The 21,412-nt window shown below is 31.8% G+C and overlaps 1 protein-coding gene across 1 annotated transcript in view; it reads left to right on the top strand.

Moving 5' to 3' along the window:
• LOC110994587 overlaps window positions 1-21,412 on the top strand; it is a 44,121-nt gene that overhangs the window by 6,803 nt on the left and 15,906 nt on the right. Inside the window, exon 2 of the mRNA XM_022261326.2 lies at window positions 19,060-19,221. Within this exon, the coding sequence (XP_022117018.1) occupies window positions 19,061-19,221 (161 nt within the window). The 5' untranslated portion in view covers window position 19,060. The remainder of the gene's footprint in view (window positions 1-19,059; window positions 19,222-21,412) is intronic.

Raw genomic sequence — 21,412 nt, 5'->3', positions numbered from 1 at the left:
AATTTTGTATACACTTTGGATTTTGGTGACAATAAAATTATATTTATTCATTATCATTATAAATTCAAGTTGGCCGCCGCTACAAAATGGCGGATAATTTATGTTTTATTAATCCCATCAATATGGGTATCAAATGAAAGGGCTCAACAAGCAGAATACAATATACTATAAAAAAATTGAAATCCAAGATGGCAGCCGCTACAAAATGGTGGATAACGTAGGTTTTATCAATCCCATAAATATGGGAATCAAATGAAAGGGCTCAACAAGCAGAATACAATATACTATAAATAACGGGAAAAAAACCTTGCAATAATGAAGCACATAATGAATTAAACAGAATGCGAAATAAAAACTAAAAACTAGAAAATAAAAATAGGTAAAAAAACTTTTTATGTTAAACATACATTGCAATGTTTAAGATAAATGTACTAAAAACCAAAAAATAATAAAATAGATACAGTCGTGGGAATTATAAACATATGCATAGACTAGACTAAAATAAAACCGTGGGGAATTTCCATGAGCAAGAAAATAGTAAGTAATTTCCTGTATTAATTCTCCATGCTAAATGCGATAGTAAATCAACTCTATGCAACGCCAAGCGATCAAGCCGCTCGGAAAGGGATTAGTCGTCGACTATTCGAACGATGTCAACGCCAAGTATTCCGATGCTGGCTGTGGCTTCATTAATTTCTGTATTTTTTATCTGTCTGATTCAGGTTTAATAACATTTTGATAAAGTAATATCACATGACCTACATTGAAAGTAGACTGTTTAAATATGAGGCAACATTTAATATCGCTTATTTACCGACGAACTATTTAAATGTGGCAACCCTTTGCATAATGTTGATTAAACGTCTAAGTGATAGTCTAGATGTTACTACATAGCCTTGGGCCTGGAGGCCAGTCCCTAGAGACGATATTGGAGGTTGATGAGGAACGTACTCTCAGAAGATAATTTAAGATTTCATTTCGATAAATATCACTTATTTATGTTAGTAAGTTATATACACTGATGATTTTCAAATTTTAAGGAATCTAAAAGTATGTTTCCCAAGTCAAGTTTGAAGAAAGAACGTAAGATACCCTCGTCCAATCGAGTAATAACGGGGGCAGCTGATATTGCACCTTACTTGGCCTCTACTAGCAGTGGGCATGGCGGAATAGGATTAAGTATTTTTTATAGTACAGGGTGCAAACGGACTAAGCTCACCTGATGTTAAGTGCTCAATGCACGCACAAAGCCATACGGTTGCGAGAGGGCTCGCTAGTGCGTTGCCGGCATTTTAAGAATAAAAATAACTTGCCTACGAAACACTTTAAATGGGCAGCTGGTCCAACAAAATGTGATGACTCGCGACGAGAAAGCCGCATCGAGGTGATACGTGTGAGATTTCAAATTGTGTCTGGAAACTGATGATGAATCTCAGATGCAGGTATTAATTCGAAGATATCCTCTAAATACTATCAATCGTTAATAGGTTAAAAGATGCAGAAAAATCCCACAATGCTTAGGAATCAAGCCACTTGAAAAGTTTCCTTCAAACCGCTCTTCGTTGAATACAATATAATATAATATACAATCACCAGCTTCATATACACACCTTCACGTCGGTACTTATTTTTACACCATCACACATTATAGCCAAATTAGTCAAATGTATTTTCCCTTTTATAAATGTATAAATGTTGAACCTTTTTGTAAATATTATGTAGGTATTCCATCTTTGGCTATAATTATATAAATACATATGTAGCTGTAGGATAAGGACATATAAACCCGCATTTTTTACGGTTAATTGTATATTACAGTCAAAGAAGAACGCAAGGTAATACAATCCCAAACCAGCATAAATTGAAAACATCTTTAGATCAGCAACGAGGACCCTCAAGTTCGCTGAGTATTCAGGATATTATGTAAGCTCCATTTTGATTTATGCTGAGATTTAATATTCGCAATATCAGACTTGGTTAAGCGTTTCGTATTTTCTTTTTACGCTCTATTTACAGATTTAGATAATTTAAAACTTGAAGATAATGTAGCACCAAACGCATATGCTATATATATAATAATTACTAACATGTATTTTTCAAATCCTTAAACAACATGAATTTTCATTTTTTTTCGTAGAACGGCCGTGTAAAATCAATATCTAACAACAATGGTATTTTTCAAGAGAATCTAAAAAATAAAAATATCTATTTCGACCAGTTTGTTACATTAGTTTAGTTTATTTATTTCATATTAAAAGACTACTTATATAGACATACATAATTATTTAAAAGACACCAAGAGCCCTGTTAAATCATTTACAGTCGAAGTTTCGAAGGTATATAGGGCAGGTAAACATTGTTTTATTAACTTTTTATATCTAATAAGAACTAGAAAAGTCTCCACAAATGTCTATATTGTCACTCCATGTTGATTTTGGTTCTAATATGCCGGTTTTTTTAAAACTAATTAATTTGTGCAACTTAAATGAATACTGTGAAAATGTGTAAAATTTTAAAAATTTGTATTTTAAAAGCGTGGAGTATTTTATCGATAACTCAATAACGTTTCAATTTGCCTGTAATAACAACAGTAATTGAGTGATCGCGTCGTACAAATTACATTTTGCCGATAGGATGCTATAGTTAAATCAAAATAGAACATTTTTGCAAATGGATTTATTAGATCTCTTTTGTTTTGTGATACAACACACGAAAAATAGTTTTAAATAATCTAAGACAAACAATTTTTTTTATATGCCGTTTTACTAACACTAGCATAAATCCTTTTGTACAACACAGCCACACTCTTATACACTCTAAAGCTTAATAAACCAAGAACTATACATTACTAAAATATATTCATATCTTTCGTACATTACTAAATAAATCCTAAGTTCGATTCTCGGCGAAATAATTGATAAATAACAATTGCGAAATTTATTTGATTTAAAACAAAAGAACACGTAAACAACCAACTCCATTTTAAGATAAACCGTAAACAATTTGTCTTTAAAATGGATCGGGTCTTGGGCGTTAATTAACTTTTAATCATGCTTTTGTTTAATCTCTGGTTGACGGATTATTCCAGATCATATCAGTGCTTGTCTTAGCCAGTGTTTTCTTATCTTATGAGACCATTAAATGAGAGAATTATAAGCTTAAGTTTATTTTATTTAAAACTGTAAAATAATACACAATGGCCCTGAAACCTAAGGCTTAATCTCTTCTATGCTGGTTATTTAATATTATTGTGAAATATAGTGCATCTTAAGGAAATATTAATTATATTAATTTATTGAATATTATATTATTATCTGCACTCATAAAGAGTCTCCCATGAGTATTATACTATTCACATTTTCAATTCAAACGTAAGCGGCTTATGTTATTAATTTTCTATTTCTATGTTCGATTTAATAAAAATACATATGAAAGACATTTTATATATAAATTATGGACATATTTTTAAATATATCGATAGTGATATTGAAACTACGACTAATGTGTATCAGGGTATATGTATCTGATGAAATATGCTGCATAGGGCCTTTATCGCTCAGCCCGGGTTGTCTGGGCCCGTGTAGCTCGTTCGGAATAGGCGTTTCCTGCGACTAGCGCAAGGGTGTCTCCTGAGAGACTCGAACCTCAGCTTGGGCTACCGCGGGGTAGTCAATTGCCTGAAGGGCACGACGAAAGAAAGCTGGAATGAGTGATGCTCGAAGTATAGGTAAAGGTAAGGTAATATTTCTTTTCAGATTTTTAGTGACGAAATTTGTTAGAACGGCATTTAAGATTTCTATGTAATAAAATGTAACAAAAGTAAAACTTCATATGATATAATATAGTATTGAACAAACCCGCACCAATGACTGCACATGACAGATTCATATATAATTGTATGAAATTTATGTCTTAATTTTCCATCAGATGTTCTTAAATGACGCATAAAACTTGGCCAGAATTAAATTCATTCGTTTTGCATAATAATGTGTACATTATACGATGTACCGACTTTGCCCACACAGGATCGCCAATTTACATAATTTGTACTAGCCGTGGCGCTGAATATAATTACTTAATCAAAGTACTTTTACACAAGTGTATATAACAGACTGACATTTAAATAAACTTTCTCTACGAAATACATTTATTACATTAAAAGCTGATACGAACTTATTTAACGTGTTACATACGACGCTGATTTTATGAATGTAATACAAAAACAAATATCTGAACGCACAAATATTTGACAACCAATAAAATCGTCAATTTTTTCATTGCTGGCTTTATTCTTCCATTGCCATTATTAGGCCTCCTGCCCGTTTGCCCCCTGTTCTACAAAAAAAGGTGGACAGATAAGTACAAATACTAATTATATTAATACTATTAGTAATTTTAATAAGTCTGAATTTGCTAATTGAAGTTTCTGAGTAAGTGATGATTAAACATAAATTTTTCGTAATCATTTCGTAGCAATATAAAATGCTTAAGATTTTGATGCGTGATACGTAAAAAGAATTTAATAATTATAAATTCAATAGGAAATCAAATCTTGTATTTCTATGAAAACCATATAATGATAAAACAACTTCTTCAACAACAGCCTAATCATTTTGTTTGCCACGCATTATTTTTTATGTATTTTACAGCCTAACATCGCGATTCATGAACCTGTTCATATTCGGTTATCGTAGGGACTAATGTGGTTGAAAGTTATACATATAGTTCATACCAAAATAAATATCACCTGCACGTCCGTCCGTTTTGGACGCGCAACACCACAATGTGTAACTAGCCAACTAAAGTATATCCAAACCAATTAGACGTTGGGTCCTTCAAGAAAAGAAAGTAGGCCTTTTAGGCCAGAAACGCAATTTCGAGCCTTCTGGCAATGTGAGTATCCATGGGCGGTGGTATCATTTAGTATCGGGTGAGAGCCCGTTGCCTATTATAATTAAAAGCAAAACAGATTTTTTCAGTATTGAAATGAGCCTTATTAATGTTTGAATTATTTGGAAAGCAGATAGCGGGAAATCCTATTAAGCGAATGTAAATCCGAAAGCGTTGAACTGTAACGTTTTCGATAATACGCGAACGCCTTGTACTCGTTATTCTGAGTGCTGTGGGTTGTTTTATGCTCTGTTGAATCCACCCACTAGAAAATAGATCAGAAATAGCTTTGGGGTCAGTGACCTTGCCTTTATAATTCCGTAAAAAGATTGTATAAGTTTCAGTTGGCTGAAATACAGCAAAAAACGTTGCGATTAACCAAAAGATAAATTATGAAATATTACATCTAACTAAGAAGCAAATAGAACTATGGCGTTTGTACAGAATAGCCAGGACTGATAGCATGTACAGAAGATATACAAATAATTTATTAATTTAACTTACAAGAAAACGACGAAGGGAAATTGAATCAAATGTCATTGATACTGGTACAAAATCTTTTTATGCATACATTAAAAATCAATTCAGCTCTACATATAACAGGAATTCCATCGGTTTTAAAAAATGAGGCAGATGAACTTGTTGTTGAGCCATTAATGATAGCAGAAATATTTGCTGATAACTTTGAGTCTAATTACTCTCCAGAACCTGATGGACGTCTGGATCTTCTCACGCACTTAATGGGTTAACGTTTGTTTTAAGTTTTTTGATTTGTTGATTATTTTTCATTTTTTGTACTCTACCCTCTATTAGTGTTTCTTTATCGTTGTCTCTCATTAGGGTTGCCTGGAAGAAATCGCTTGTAAGCGATAAGGCCGCCCTTTGCCTTATAACTTTTGTAACTGTTTTTTTTTATTTTTGTTATGTGTGTTTTTGTATAAGGCGACAAAGGATAAATAAATAAATTAAGACATGTTGTAAAGATGTATTAAAGAGTTTTCTATCTACCATCTCCTGTTTGTTTTGTTTAGTGTTCTATGTCCTAAGTGGTTATGAGCGTCCGGAAACTATGACGGTACTTTGAACTTGTAATACTCCATGTTTTGGGTTTGATGGTGCTAAACACATGTTAATGTTCTCACCCCATTCTGTGAAATAAACAATGTGGTTGATACATTTCGGAACCAGTTTTGTTTTACATTACATGTCTTTTGTTACACAACCTAAGTGATAATTTAAAAATTTGTCATAATCGCTATGAAGCTATATTTGCGAACAATATTTGAAATTGAAGCCTGTTTGATAAGTTAATAATGCTTCTCGAACTATTACTGAAGGTTCTTTAGAACACGAAACTCGACACTCGACTTTTATAGAATTTAGCATTCAATAGGCGAGTTATAAATAAATTCCACTTTTGAAATTTGTTGTTCCATTTAAAATTTTGCCGATTTCTTGTTGAATTACAGAATGGCTTCCTTTTTTTGAAGATAAAAAATATTGAAAAACATAAATTGATTTAGTAAGAAATTGACTAAATAACTAGAATAAATGATGATTATTCTACCACTACAAATTACAAAATTAAATTTAGTTTATTTCACGTAATTTTTCTAATGATACTTAAACACCAAGTTTGTAACTTTATTTCCAACACAAAAATATACAGTATTTACAATATCCTTAATCTACATAGTATTACTAATGATTTTCTATAAAATAGATACAAATTTTAAAAAGTTAAAAATAATCAAAAGTGAAAAAAAATAGTAAAAAATTGTGGAAAAAGATAAAGAGAGAATTGTATTATAAAAATTAAAGGAAAAATAATTTACGTGCGATCTGAAATGGGTAAGGAAAAGGGGGTGAGTTTTTAAGGGTAAAAAACGATTTTCGGCAAAACTAAAAGTCCTTTGGAAAAAAGTTAAATGGTAAAGTTGTAGATAATAAAAAAATCCTATTACTTTTTTTGGTTTAAAAACTTATCAACCCTGGTCTAAAAGTTCATAAAGTTGGTAATATTTATAATCTTAGTAATGTTTGGAATATAAAGCAAATTTGTTGCAGTAAAATAAACAATAAAGTACAAGTTTAAACACAAACATTTCTCGCCAGATGTCACTAATGCGCCGGCACTAATTGCTTCATCAATTAGTTGAGTTTTATACGTAGGAGTAGCGGTCTCCACCTTCCAGTACGCTCTTACAAAAACCTGCAAAGGAAACACTAAATGATAAAGACGTATAATATAAACGTATAACTGAATAAAAAATAAAATTCTAACGTTGTTTAAATTCATGTTTGTAAAAAAAATAGAATAAAGCGAAACGAAGTTCGTGAGGGCATATTAAATAAAACATAACATTATGCAGAAAAACGTCACAAGTGTGACGTTAATACACTATGACAATGCTAAATAAAACAAACTAAGATGTTCAAAACTTTTATCTGTTTTAGGATTTAATTACACGTCAGAAAACTTTAAGTGAGAAAGTTTCGACACAAACAGTAATTTCAAGTTGGTGGTAGACAAGTGTCTATTTGAGTTATGACTCTGAAGTTCCAAATGTATAATTAACTATGTATGAGATAACTGTCTCTCTCTTACCTCAAAGTCCGTCGATCCACAATGCAGTTTTTCACGTGACATTGAAGAATCAATAACACTGAGGGTCCTTCTTAAAAGAGCGTACCGATTCTGAAAACGACGGCAATTTTTCAAAAATAATATTGTTTTCAAGAAATATATGTCTCATAACGAACAAAAAATAGGCTTTTACCAATCGCCAGTTTACAAAGTCATTAAGCTTGAATATTTTAGTATTTAATCGTTAATAATTGATTATGTATGGCAGTAGAGGTGAGACGGGAAGAGGCGCGACGCAATACTCGTAGTATAAAAAAAAATGCGCCTCAGAAAAGATACGTAGAAAGATGAACAAAATACTTTGTCAATGAAGCCACTAAAAAGCGAAACATATTTGCTAAGGAAACAAATAAAAAGTTCCAGCTCTTAGAAATGAGTTACGTCAGTTCTTAGTCCAGTATTTCTTGTTACTTTCTTCTTTGGCTCGAGCGTGGTCACGGCTGCGGCAAAAACAAAATCAGTCAATTTGTACCGTTTAAATTAAACTATGTTATCTTCATCATAGATTAAACATAGCTTGATATGGATGAAAGAATACTTTAGTTACTGTTTTAACTCTTATGAATAAGGTTTTTAAGGTAACAATCACAAAGGTAAGATTTTTCTTATCAAGAAATGCCAAGAAAAAGTTTTTCCCATGTATTAAGGTGTCACTGTAAACAGGTATTATTTTGTCAATATATAATAAAAAGCATACAAAACCTCCAAGTTTCTCATTCTTACAAACCTAAAATAGGATACAGCGTTATAAAATATTTCTCTCTATTTACCATATGTCTCATCCAATTTATGCAATAGGATTATAGTTATAGGGGAGACGAGTCTCGAGGGCTCGGATAAACTAATAAAGTGCGAAGGTGTCAGGCTGTATTCATCTTGTAGACGTTCATACTATTTGTCTTGAGAAAAACAGGGACGAAGCAGTGAGGTTTTATTTTTGTATTCCTTAATACTTTTAATACAAACATTTTATGTTATGTAAGTTAACGAATACTGAAGTATTTCCTAACTATTTCGAATTAACGTCCTTCAAGAAAAGAGCGTATCAACTGTCAAAAGACTGGCAACTCGCGCGCCATTAACGCGTTGAGTGTCCATGGGTGTCCCTGCCCATGTAGTATGAAAAAAAAACGTTGATATTTCAGATAATTACCACTTGAGGTAAATTGCACTAAAGTAGCTTATGTACTTTACTAAGTTATAGAGAAAAAAAAAATATAGAGAACTTGAACAGGTTATATTGTACAATATCATATTATTAAAAATTAAATGTTGCTTCTTCAGTCGCTTCAGACACATTTTTACATTCCCATCATCGTCAGAAAATCTTCTCTATTAAGTTACTTAAGTTCTTACATAAAACTTTGGTGGTTAAAAGGAACCACCTCTAGAGAATAAATATATTTTCAAATTATTTGTAACACTGTTCCGGCCCTGAATATAGCTGAGTAGATGCGAAATAAGATTCTCGTCCCTCGCCCACAACATAATACATTTTTCTAGAAATAGTGTGGTTATTGTAATTTATTATATTGAAATTATTACAAGTACTTTTCTACTCATGTAACCTTTTATAATATTGTTCTTATAATTTCAAATATTTATTTGCCTGTTAAGATATATCGTAATAAAAAATATAGTTTGTTTTAACCAAAGTACTCGCATCACAACGTAAAAGAGATGAAAAATATTTTCGTTTACATATTAATAAAGTTTGACTGTCTTAAAATTTATGAAATTGACAAACTAACTTTGCTCCGATTAAAAACGGACTCCTCACCGATCTTGCACCGTTTGATCAGTCTGCTAACACACAAAGGAAATTAATTCCAACTAGGACGACAGTAGAACACGCTTAACACTGTCAGTCCAAACACGTAACAATCAAAATAATAATCTTCATGTTTCTCATTCGTCATGAACTGAAGAGCTGCAGTTTTGTGATTAAACAATAAAATATATATTACAAGAGATGACATAGCAAGAATATAAAAGTAAAATTACTGATTACATTTGATAAGTTAATTTTTATTGTTATAAACTCCAAAACAAAAATGGTATTAAAACATTATCGTATTTAACATCAGGTATTCTAATAATTATTATTTCTCATATATCCATCCCCAAAATTATCTCAAAGTGAAACTGCAAGTACCACAAAAGAAGCTTTAAAAGTTATATAAAATTTAAATCCTTCTGTATAATTTCATCGTAAATTACATGAAGCCTGAAGCCATTAGCCACTTGTTGCTGCTGGTAAGTTGTTCTCTTGCTTTAGAAAAATAATTTCTACAGTGGATATCTTTTATGAAGCATTACATGCATTGCTGAAAATGCCTTATGACGACACCGATTATTTCGTTACAGTTCGAGTTTTTAATTAAATTTAGCGTAGACTACATATGAGATATGTTAAATATGTATGGGATATGTTTAAATAGCTCTAAATTACCTATAAACTACTTTGAAGGCGAAAAACTAAGCCTGTTTAATTGCATCGTTAAGTGTACTTGACACTTTAACAAACATTTTATCTGAAGCCCAGACCTGAAGGTTGATTCTTAAGGTTGTAGTGTGTAGTTTAATAGTTGTCAAAAATTATAAAATACATACATATTTACAATATTTTTTTTAAACCAAACAAACGGGGACAAACGGATCGGAGGCTCACCTGATGCTAAGAAACAGTGTCCATGGGCGGCAGGCCCAGGGCTAGCGCTGGAGCTAACGCTCAGTTGTGGAACGGCGGACGTCGAGGTGATACGGGTGGAATTTCGTATTCTGCCTCGACGTCCGATGATGAAACTCAGCTGCATGTATTAATCCGAACAACTACTCTGAACACTCTCCATGGTAAATGCGGTAGAAGATGCAGGGTGACCCCACATCCCTATGCAACGCCAAAGAATCAAGCCGCTCGGATAGGGATTGGTCATCGACGATTCGAACCGGTCGCCTTGTTGAGCTCAGAAAGCTTTTTGGAGGCAAATGTAGCCTTTCCCTCGAAGCAATCGCGAAACTGAAATAATAAAGTTTTCACATAAAAAAGTTTAGTTAATGTTTAATATCGTGTGGTTATGTTTATTTACGTATACTAGATAAAATATTTAATTTATAGTTCGTGAATATTTATAAAATTTTCATTACATGATTATTAGATTTTTGATATTAGATACATGATTTAAAATGTAACCGCGTAGTAACTACGAAAATTTATCGCAGCTACTGGTATTACGTACGTTTGCTTTATTTCATTAAGTATTATCAAAGCGTATTAGGGACTCACAACCTCAACATTGTCTATCAGTACAATAGATAACCAATAATACCGGCTAATTGCCCAACAATTATAGATCGCTGACACAACAATAGAGCATTTCCATTATAATTAAGAAAGGTCAAAGGTTGAATTTAGTTTACGGGAATGAGGATGTTTAGGAGGAAAACGGAATGTAATTATAGGCTTTAGCCTTAATATCTCAAACGTTTAACATCTATTTCAATTTCATCATATAAATAAATAAATGGTATATGATAAAGTTATAATGTATTCAATAAATTATATTTTTTATTAACGACAGAACCTTCTAAACATACATTTAGATAACCGTCATAAGTATATTTAAATCTTTTCAATTTGTATTTAAATTACAATGATCCAGATAAATAAGCGGTCAGATAAAATATACCTGTAATTAGACTAATTAAACTTGTAATAACTAGGAGTAGCACTGGGAATAAATAATAACATTACATATTATTATAATAATGTATAACTTGACTACATATATTTTTCAACATGCATATATATAGTTTTTACAGTATTACCTACATTAATAATCAAACATTGTTAATAGAACATTAAAACCAAACTTAAACTTAAATAGAACATTAAAAAAACTTGCCTTTTTTGGTACATAAATGTTACTTGCTTGGTAAGGTTATGCTTATCGCAATTACGAGTATCAGAATTGCGATGGCAACTATTTTTATTGATATCGATATTCATGTTTAATTCACTCTGTGAACTAAAATACTGTTTCGTATCATTATTCAAATTTAACCTCGACCATTGCCTTGCACTTCATTAATTCAATAGGTTCCTTCGTTCTCGGATGTCGGTTCAAAATTAAGCTGTGGACTTTAATATTTAACGAATAATTATTAATCTAACAGAGATCCTATACAGATTAAATATACTCGAATAAATCTAACTCTAAAAGAATTTTTATACTTGAAAATTGTCTTTTTCTCTTGACATTGTGGTCATGCCTTGATTTGTGGCTGGAATTCAGTTTTTTGGTTAAAATTATCAACTCAAACACAACAAAGTCTAAATTCAACAACTACTTTGATAAGAAGCCATTAAATAATATAACGATTAACGAAATACCTAACGAGTCTACGTCTGATATTCTATTTCAGATAATTATCAGATACTTTAAAGATAATTTATAGGTTACATAACGATTTATGTAAGTTTACCATATGATTTGGATTATATTTTTATAGGACTGGGGCTAAGCGGGCTGGTGGCTCATCGGATGTTGGGCCTGCTTTTAAGGGATTCATAGGTTCTTATCTTAAAGGACCCTATGTCGAATTAGTTCGGACTTATTTCAGTGGGCAGCCGGTTCGACATAGTCTTCTCTGAACAGTATTTACGAGTCTTTACGAGTGGCTTGACTGGTCGGTGACGATTCGAATCGCTCTACGTTGCATACGGTCAAGTGAAGATAGAAAAGATATGAAATATCTTTCACTACTTCTTCTTGATTTTTAAAGATTTGAAATCCCATTTTTATCATCCTATTATCAGAGCTTTAATAATCGTTATTAAAATAACTTTGAATATTCCTCTCGTTTATTAATTCTTCGTAGCATCTAAAATAGAATGAAGGTTTTCCCATCAAATCAAATTATTAATAAAAGTAAACTTTGCTTTTCATCACACGCGAATAAATAAATATGCTAATAACAGCAGAAGACTAGATGAGTAGATGAATCTCGTATTAGCAACATACATTTCTGGGAACATCAGGGAGCTAAAAAGAGTCATTGCAGAAGAACGGTAGTATTCCTCAAAACAGAAAGAATGCCCAGAATTATTTAAAGAGTGACTTTGGCAAGAGGCGGTCACACTCGTTTTTAAATTTTTACATTTGTAATTTTATTTTAATAAAGTAAAGTGAATATTTTTTCTTGTCTTTATTGCCTCTTTTACCACTGGCCGTGTACATCAGTTTTAAATAATGCATCAATGATTGAATAAATAATTGCCAGCAGTTTCTGCACCTGTTCTCATTTACACAATTCTAAGTATACACGTACGTATACTACGTCTGATAATAATTATATTTAATTAACTCAAATCGATCTTACAATCTTATTTTCCCTACGTCCCGTGTTTTTTAGAGTTTATGACATTTTTTTTATTTTTAGCAAAACCTATCATATATAAGTTAGAAACAGTTTTGATAGGAACATTTTCGGTTTTAGTATTTTTCTTTACTTATTATTTATATCTTTTATCGTTTAGTATAAAACACCGGAACACTTTTGAACAACAAAACAAAAAAATGTAAAAGTAATATAACAGTCCGATTTCAAACCTTTAGAACGAATATTAAATTTCACAAAATTCTCCATGTTATTTCACTTTAATTTTGCTTATATAAAAGGCTAAGGAAAGAGAGATTTTCTAAGAAAAACGTGAAAGTTGGGTTACAATCGATGATACTCGATAAAATGTAATATTTTATCCAGATAAAATATTACATTTTATCGAGTATCATCGAGTATCACGCCCAGGCGTGTAACTAAAGTTTGATGTTTGATTCGTTTAAGGTTGACTTTGTTTCAAATTTTTAATTACTGGTATGCTAACAATATCCTAAAACTTCGGCAATTTCAGTTCATATAACGATATATCAAAGGTTCTGATAACATAAAATCGTGGTGTAGTTAAGGAAAAGTCACATTTTATATTAAATGGCTGTAATAATCAATTCTTTCCATACGATTAAACGCTTCCTCGGAGGTAACTCTCAATTGTGTAATATTTTGGAAATAACTACCTAAAGTATAACGAATTGGTATTATCACAGACGTACTATAAAATAATTCTAGTTTCATTTATGAGTATATAAGTTTGATATTTTTGTAGTCGTTTCAATACGCAATTAGAAAGATGGATCTCTGATAAGAAAGGTAGGTGATCAGTGTTTTCGTCTGGGATCAAACCCACACAAAAATGAATCAATACTACGACTAGGCAACGCTGACAGTTGTTGAAGTCAAGTTCAATTTTATGTGCTTTATTAGATGGTTATCTTTTATTATCTACAGATAAGCAGGTTTATATCTCACGTTTCCAACGAAGACGTTTCATGAATAAAAATTACTTTATAATTAAAATTTTATAAAATGGCACTTTAATTTCGAAAGATGTATTCATAGTAGTGCACCTAATTTAAGTTGCAACATTATTTTCTCAAAGCTATAGTGTGAAAGTGATTTTGAAATCAAATCGCAAGTGAATACGACCGGAAGTAACAACATAAGCGGATATTACGAGAATCAATTGCTGAAAGCTCCGTCTAAAAATAGAAGCTGAAACTCTCGACAAGTTTGTAGTTTATTCGAAGAGCTTACTTATTCAAGTATACGAGCTTGGAAGAAGGTTTTTTATACATTATATTTAGCATATATTCGGTTACATATTTATAGTATATATCGGTCTTACTTATCTAACTAGTTTTTTAAAATATTTATATTGTAATTATTTACCTGAAAGCCTGTGTTATTTTCAAATATTGTTGATATGGATTTTTAGTTAAGATTTCTCTTAATATATAATGATAATATGTACATAATGAAATATGATGCCTATTTGTATCTCTTGAGCCATAACAACATAGACTATAAACATTTAAGACACAACACTAAATCCTGGTAATTCCAATATAATATATTCGGAATATAAAACTTGATATGTTATGTGATAGTAACAAATATATTAAGTTCTATCGCATATACCATGGGGAGCGAACGACGAAGTTTTCGGATCAATATCTGCGGCTAAATTTCATGATCAGAGGTCAAGACAGAATACGTAATTCCATCCGTTCTCCCTTGAAAGTGCCCTTTTTAAGGCATTCTTCCCACGCATGACCACTTTTTGACATCGGCTGACATGTCAGGTATTACCTGACCACAGCAGACCGTACCACTAGCTTTAAGGCCGGCAACGCGCTTTTAAACACACTTAATATTTGCTTTATCTTTATCTACGTTTGTAGAAAGCAGATGTAGAAATAAGGCTGGTCACGTTCGTAATTAGGATATTAATATAACAAATATTTGTATTTATTATAATAATAAAATACATACATTTCGTAAACACATTTGAATAACTCAAAACATTATTTAACGTCAATACATATAAGTTTCTCGTTTTTGATAAATTGCAGCTAATATCAGTTCAATTTCAATCAGCGGAGATGAAAATCAAACAAAATGATTGATCGTGGCAAAGCGGACTGTTTGTTGACGTATCCAATTATCACAAGTAAAATAAAATAAATATATAATACTACAAATAAAATATGTATAATAAAATAATACGCAGTTTATGTACATAATTTAATCATATGTTAAGTACATACTTAAACTATAATAAAGAAATGTATGAAAATAAACTACTATAATCGCTACTAATTTAGAGCATTCTGTTGCATTCTGAATAATGTATGCAGTCAAAGGTTCAATGTATGTTTACGAACAAAGCGTTCATGGTTTGACGCCTACGAACCGCTACGAGCTACGCATTTGCATTATTCACGTAGCTACGTGTGGTTCCATGAAGTTACTGTAAGCTATGAAATAAATTCTCTATGCATAACTTATCTAGACCCTGTAATATACATTTTTAATTTAAAAATATATATATATATAATATAAACATTACGTCTGAAAGAAATATTTTTATACATACATAGCTTCTTGCATAATTCTTGTCTCTTTGCTTGCCAAAATCTATGTTTTTCGGGAAGGTAATGCTACTATTTCTAGGATACTAAAATATTACAAATACAGATATTCAAATAACAAATGAAAGCCTTTTTTTCTGTACTGTATTTTTTCTAATTATACTTTAGAGCAAAAGCATTTTAAGAATAAAAACATACTCGTGTTTTTTAATAATAAAATGTGTTGCAAAAATTTTGAAAAAAATATAAGTATATGTACATCAAGGAAGTTAAAAAATGCGTAATAATTGAAACCGTGTTTGACGACTTTGTTCTCCGGGGCAATAGAATTATATATCTTAATAAAATCATCCAATTTTAAAGAGGTAAGCATACCAACAAACATACTTTGTAATATGAACGTAAAAACCTCTTACGTAGTTTGAGAGTTAATTTCGCGTAATTCCCGTGAGTTTGCGTCAACTACTTGTTTGCGAACGCCCGATAAGGGTTTAATTAAAACACAACGATGCAATTATAACGGAAATTACGTTGGATTGCGTAGCAAATTGGTTGGATAATTAAATTGTACCTGTCAATTGTGAGTTGTATGAAATTCCAGCAAATTATGAAAATTGTTACGCCTGCGTTCGATAAATATTAAATTTAAATGTTGTTTTATTTTTAATCTTAATGCAAGATATATATAAGGTTACATGTTTTGTACACATTAACTAAAACACTTTGTCACTAAAACTAAATGATCAAAAAAATAATAATTTAATTAATTTGTATATATACATCCGTCATACATAGTGGCGCTACAACCCTTGACGGGTCCTGGCCTTATTCACAATAATTCTCCACTGGTCATCATCGTTGGGGACTCACTTCCAGTTCTTATACTTTCATGTGGGTGGCATCCACTAAGTCATATTATTTCATGCCCTGGTCTTCATGATACGCTCCACTTATGCCCAGCTATACATTCTAGGATCTGCCTATATTATTCTATACAATTTGTGAATTCTATTTCATTGAAATACTTACTTTATCCGATCAAATTGTGGTTTCTTTCATACTTTTATATTTAAATTATGGAACGGGTTTTTTGTTTTATTTTATTTATATTGTTTTCGTAATAACTTATTTATCAATAAGATTGACATTTGTAGACCACATACACTCTAAGGCCTACGTGTCATATAAGTTTTGACATTAACTGTCACATCGAAGTTGTGATTAGTTTATGGAAACAATGGGTATATCTGTCTAATATGAACTAATAAAGAAACAATCCGTATAGACTGTCAAGTATAAGTTGGCGTTCCAGTGGCGGCGCCTCCTACAACCCTCTGTGTTGCCACTTTTTTTGTTTAGTTTGGATTGATGGATATTCTTAGATATTACATTAAAGGTAAATAAAAAACTCAATAACAAAAAAATATTTTTTATAGTAATTATGGTCTGTTAGAGGCATTATTCCTTCCATGAATTCTTCAGAGTCATCTGTGTCAGAAGAATCTGAGTCGCTGCTATTCAAATCAATTAAAAATGGTTCCATTACTGTTTCAAGGCGGTTGTCTGTCATACGATAATTATTTTCAACATTTATAACGTGATTACAGTGTTTCTGCCATTCTTCAGCAGTTATTTTGGAAAATGCACTATGGATTCTCTGTTCCATGTTTTCAGAGAGGCCAGTAACATTTGTGTCTGCAAATATTCTTTTGAACGAACTCCAAATGAATTCTATTGCATTAAAGTCACAATGATAAGGCGGAAGTCTTACAGCCTTATGACCATGTTTCTTTAATATTTCATCAATTAAGTAGACATTCTCCTGATTGATTGTTTTTATAATTTCATACAATTCTGCTTTTTTCATGGTTTCCAAGTATGAAAGATTGTTTTTTTTTATGAAATCTTGCATCTCTTGTTTCTTACTGTTCATTGTCACGCGTTTATTTATTTTAATACAGTGATATGACGCATTGTCCATCACTATTAATGAATTGGGCTCTAAGTTTGGGATAAGCTTTTCTTGTAGCCATTTACTGAAGTTATCTCCATTCATCTCGTCGTGATAATCTCCACTTTTGGTCTTAGATTTGAAACACAAAAGACTATTGGGGATAAAACCTTTCTCACTTCCGGCATTCACTATGATCCATCTCTGACCTTCTGAGACTTCTGTAAGGACACCTTCAGTTTCCTCAGACTGCCAACATTTTTTAACTTTATAGCCAGGGTGTAAATAAGTCTCGTCCAAATAAACGATTGGCCTCGGATTGTCACTCCTTCTATTATTGTCTATTTCTCGTAAAAATCTTGATCGCCAGGCAACAACATCATATCGCTCCATGAGAACCATCCTTTTGGATTTATTCTTTTTATAATTAAATCCCAACTTGTGTAGTATTTTTCTGAGAGATTCTATACTACCCTTGAAATTGATGTCTGCCTTTAGATCACAATGTAATTTTCTGAGAGTAGGGACGGAATTATTTAAATAATAAGATTGGATTTTGCGTCTAATAACACAAAGATCAAAGTCATCCAAATCAGAAACAGTTAATTTTCTTTTTCTACTTTTACCTGGAGTGACTAGTTTTATCGTCTTAGCCTCGGAAGTAGTGTTCTCTGGTGTGGAATTGCCATCACAAGCTGTGGATGTGGAAGGTCCTTGAGCTGCTTGATTAGGGACTTCAATTCTCGCTGTAAAATTACTTTCCATGATTTTTCCCTCTGAAACTATACGGTTCACGGTTCTTTCAGAAACACCTTAAATAAAACAAAAAATATTTTAAGTTATCCATCAATCACATTTACTTTCAAAAGCAATTATTATTTTTCCCTAAATTTGGGGATATAAATATCACTTTTAACTGGCAATACTTTACCTGTCAAAGCCGCTGTTCGAGCATTCACTTGTTGAAATGGAATAATCGGCCCATTGTTACGTTTCTCCTCTTCACAAAAACGTTTTACAGCTAGAATAATTTCTCTAGCTGCACTCCGCACTACTTTTGGCATGTTTCGTAATGATTTTTACACTTTAAAACACAAATTATTAGCACCGACACACGTGAGGCTACCAAGCTGTTAGAACTGTCAACACAACTGTCAAAATTAGTACCTTTTTCTGCCACACGCCAACTTACACATGACAACCTATAGCTAGCAAATGTTATACAGACTGTAAATGTTCAATTTTATTGGTTAAACTAAGTAGGCTATATAAAAAGTTACTAAAACCAAACGGGTAAACATTTAATTTACAGCCCATATAAAAATAGGCACATGGTATTGTATACAATGTATTCTTCATAATGTTAAGTTAAGCTGGGACTGTTCTCGCATAGAATTTAAAATCAACAAAGATATTAAGCGAAGATAACATTTTATAGAATATTTTATTAATAATAATAATAGCAAAATATATTAGTAGTTAAATAAAAAAACTATATCTAATAAACACGATGAATCATTACGAGATTTAGAATACAGTTTTAATTATTTAATTTACCTTGGATACAAATTATGTTTTAGGATGTGGTCAACTCTTCCGGCGTGGTTCATCACAATTTGCGTGTGCGCCTGCGCTCAACGCATCGACCATGAGCCCTTGCTTTCTCCACGCCAGTCCCGGGTTCGAGACCGGGAAGTGAAACCTGATGAACCTACCTGTGACCAGCTCAAGGCTATGTGGAGGTACAGAATTTTTACAGTTTTTTTTATTATCCGTAAATTCACCACTTTAGTAGATGTTTGTCCGAAATCCTTGAGCCTCCTATAGTATACACGTTTTTTTTTATTAGTAATATAAGTATATAAATTAAACATATTAAACACGCTAAACTAAGCTATGCCTATTTATTATGTTATATATATATATATATATATATATATATCTTAATATATTTGAACGTAGAGTATAATGTAATCCAATGCGTCGAAGGCTTTTACGGCTACGAACTGGAACCTAAACAAGGCTCTAGTTTCACACAAATAGTTGACTAAAGTCTGAGATGTCAATCCGAAAGAGGTGAAATACCTCGTGAACTACGAAATAGCACAATCAGATTCCTCTACATGAGGAATGTTGTACGAAATGTACTGAGGTTTTCACGCCAAAACGGAATTTTCGGCTACATTGTACAGTAAACGCCTAAGTAGATTCTGCATAAGAAATTCTTGTAAGTGTAATTTACTTTAACTATTTATTAATGAAATTTATGAAGGTCATTTGTAATATAATCCTTGATTTACGGGAGTACAATTAATTTGAATTTATTAACGAATTTCATCGCCATTTTATATACAATTCAAATAACTTGACATTATACTCCAAACGTGGTTATAAATAAATTTTCATTAACATTACTCTTCTATTAAAAGCAGGTTTAAAAAATCAAATACCAAAGAGAACTTAGAGGTGATACCAAAGGTTTTAGCGCCACTGGATTCTATTATATATGTAGACGTACTATAAACAAGTCATACACTCATTGACAAATAACTCATTGTTTCGTTCTTCAGACGAATCATTGCCTGGCTCACATTATTTACTCGTGAACACATTGTGTTTGAGTTGACTGTAACTCACACAAAGGTTATTGGTAACCTTTTCTATTCAATACTTTGCCGGCGGCTTATCGATTTTATGAGGATTTAATAATGGCTTGATATCGCCTACGAATTTTTATTTAAGACTTCTGATTTGTGACTCAATATTGGCAAAGCCTCTGTTCGATTCACTTTACTTGTAAATTAAAACACCTACGAAAACCGTTACATTTATTACGAATTTTCGGCTAAGTATTTATACAGTAGTATTGATTTCAAGGAAATACACAATAGAATACAAAAAGTCCATTAAACTGACTTCACATTCATTTAAATTCCTGTTTATGTTATGTATAGGTTTCATTATTTAAAAACTCTGAAACAACTCATGCTTTATATGCGTCTCCAATTCTGCCTGCCTATTAAATTGGCCAAATTTTACATTACCAAGAGGATTAAGTACTTAAATAAATAAACGGTCAACAACGTGTAAAAGCGTTGTTAAATTCATTGATCTGTGATAATCTAGGGACAAACCAGAGTATACTAATTAACAGTTGTCCAATTTCATATTAAAGAGTATCATATATATTTAACTTTTACATGAAGCGAGCTTTTATACATCATCTTTTATAGAATAAGGGCCCAACTGGGATGATGTTGAAATATATTTTAATTTGATTCAATACAAAAAAATCGCAAATACTTGTAACCAAACATGTCGTACGGAATACGTCAAAGATCTTGTGTTCTAAATTCTGTGGTAGTGGTCTTTACAGGATTACAATAACGTGGGAGAACATCAGGACATAATCAGGCATGAAATTGAATAAGCCCTCGTATTTTACAAGCCAAACAATTTGTTTTAAGACCTCGGCTATAAAAACTGCGCTGAAATATTGACCCTTGGTTCGTTTGAAATATGGTGTCCTCTATAAGACCCGAGTTTTCTCGTTTAATCTTATCTTTATTTCCATACATTCGCATGCGTAACATGGATACAAAAATAAAGAATGGGTGAGGAAGCATATGAAACGTGTGTAACGGCGTAACTCTTTTTACTGCGTCTTCTCTGTTTTATACAAATATACTTTAAGTAAAATTAAATAGCACTAATTCGAGGACTCAAAAAAAACACGTATGTTTACCGAGAAAAACAAATCAGCTTTGACAAATACAACAACTGCTCAGAAATTGAAAAGCGAATTCAACATACTTGTAACAAGTTCTAGAGTCTAAAGGCAATATGCCAGTAAAACTTACAACACACACGTTAAGCTACATAATCCATGTCGAACAAATGCTTGCCGGACTTGGAAATATACAGACAAGAAAA

This window comes from Pieris rapae, chromosome 18 (assembly GCF_905147795.1).
Source record: "Pieris rapae chromosome 18, ilPieRapa1.1, whole genome shotgun sequence".
Classification (NCBI taxonomy): Eukaryota; Metazoa; Arthropoda; class Insecta; order Lepidoptera; family Pieridae; genus Pieris; species Pieris rapae.
Note: the sequence above shows the minus strand (reverse complement) of the source record. Positions and strands in the feature narration are given on the sequence as shown.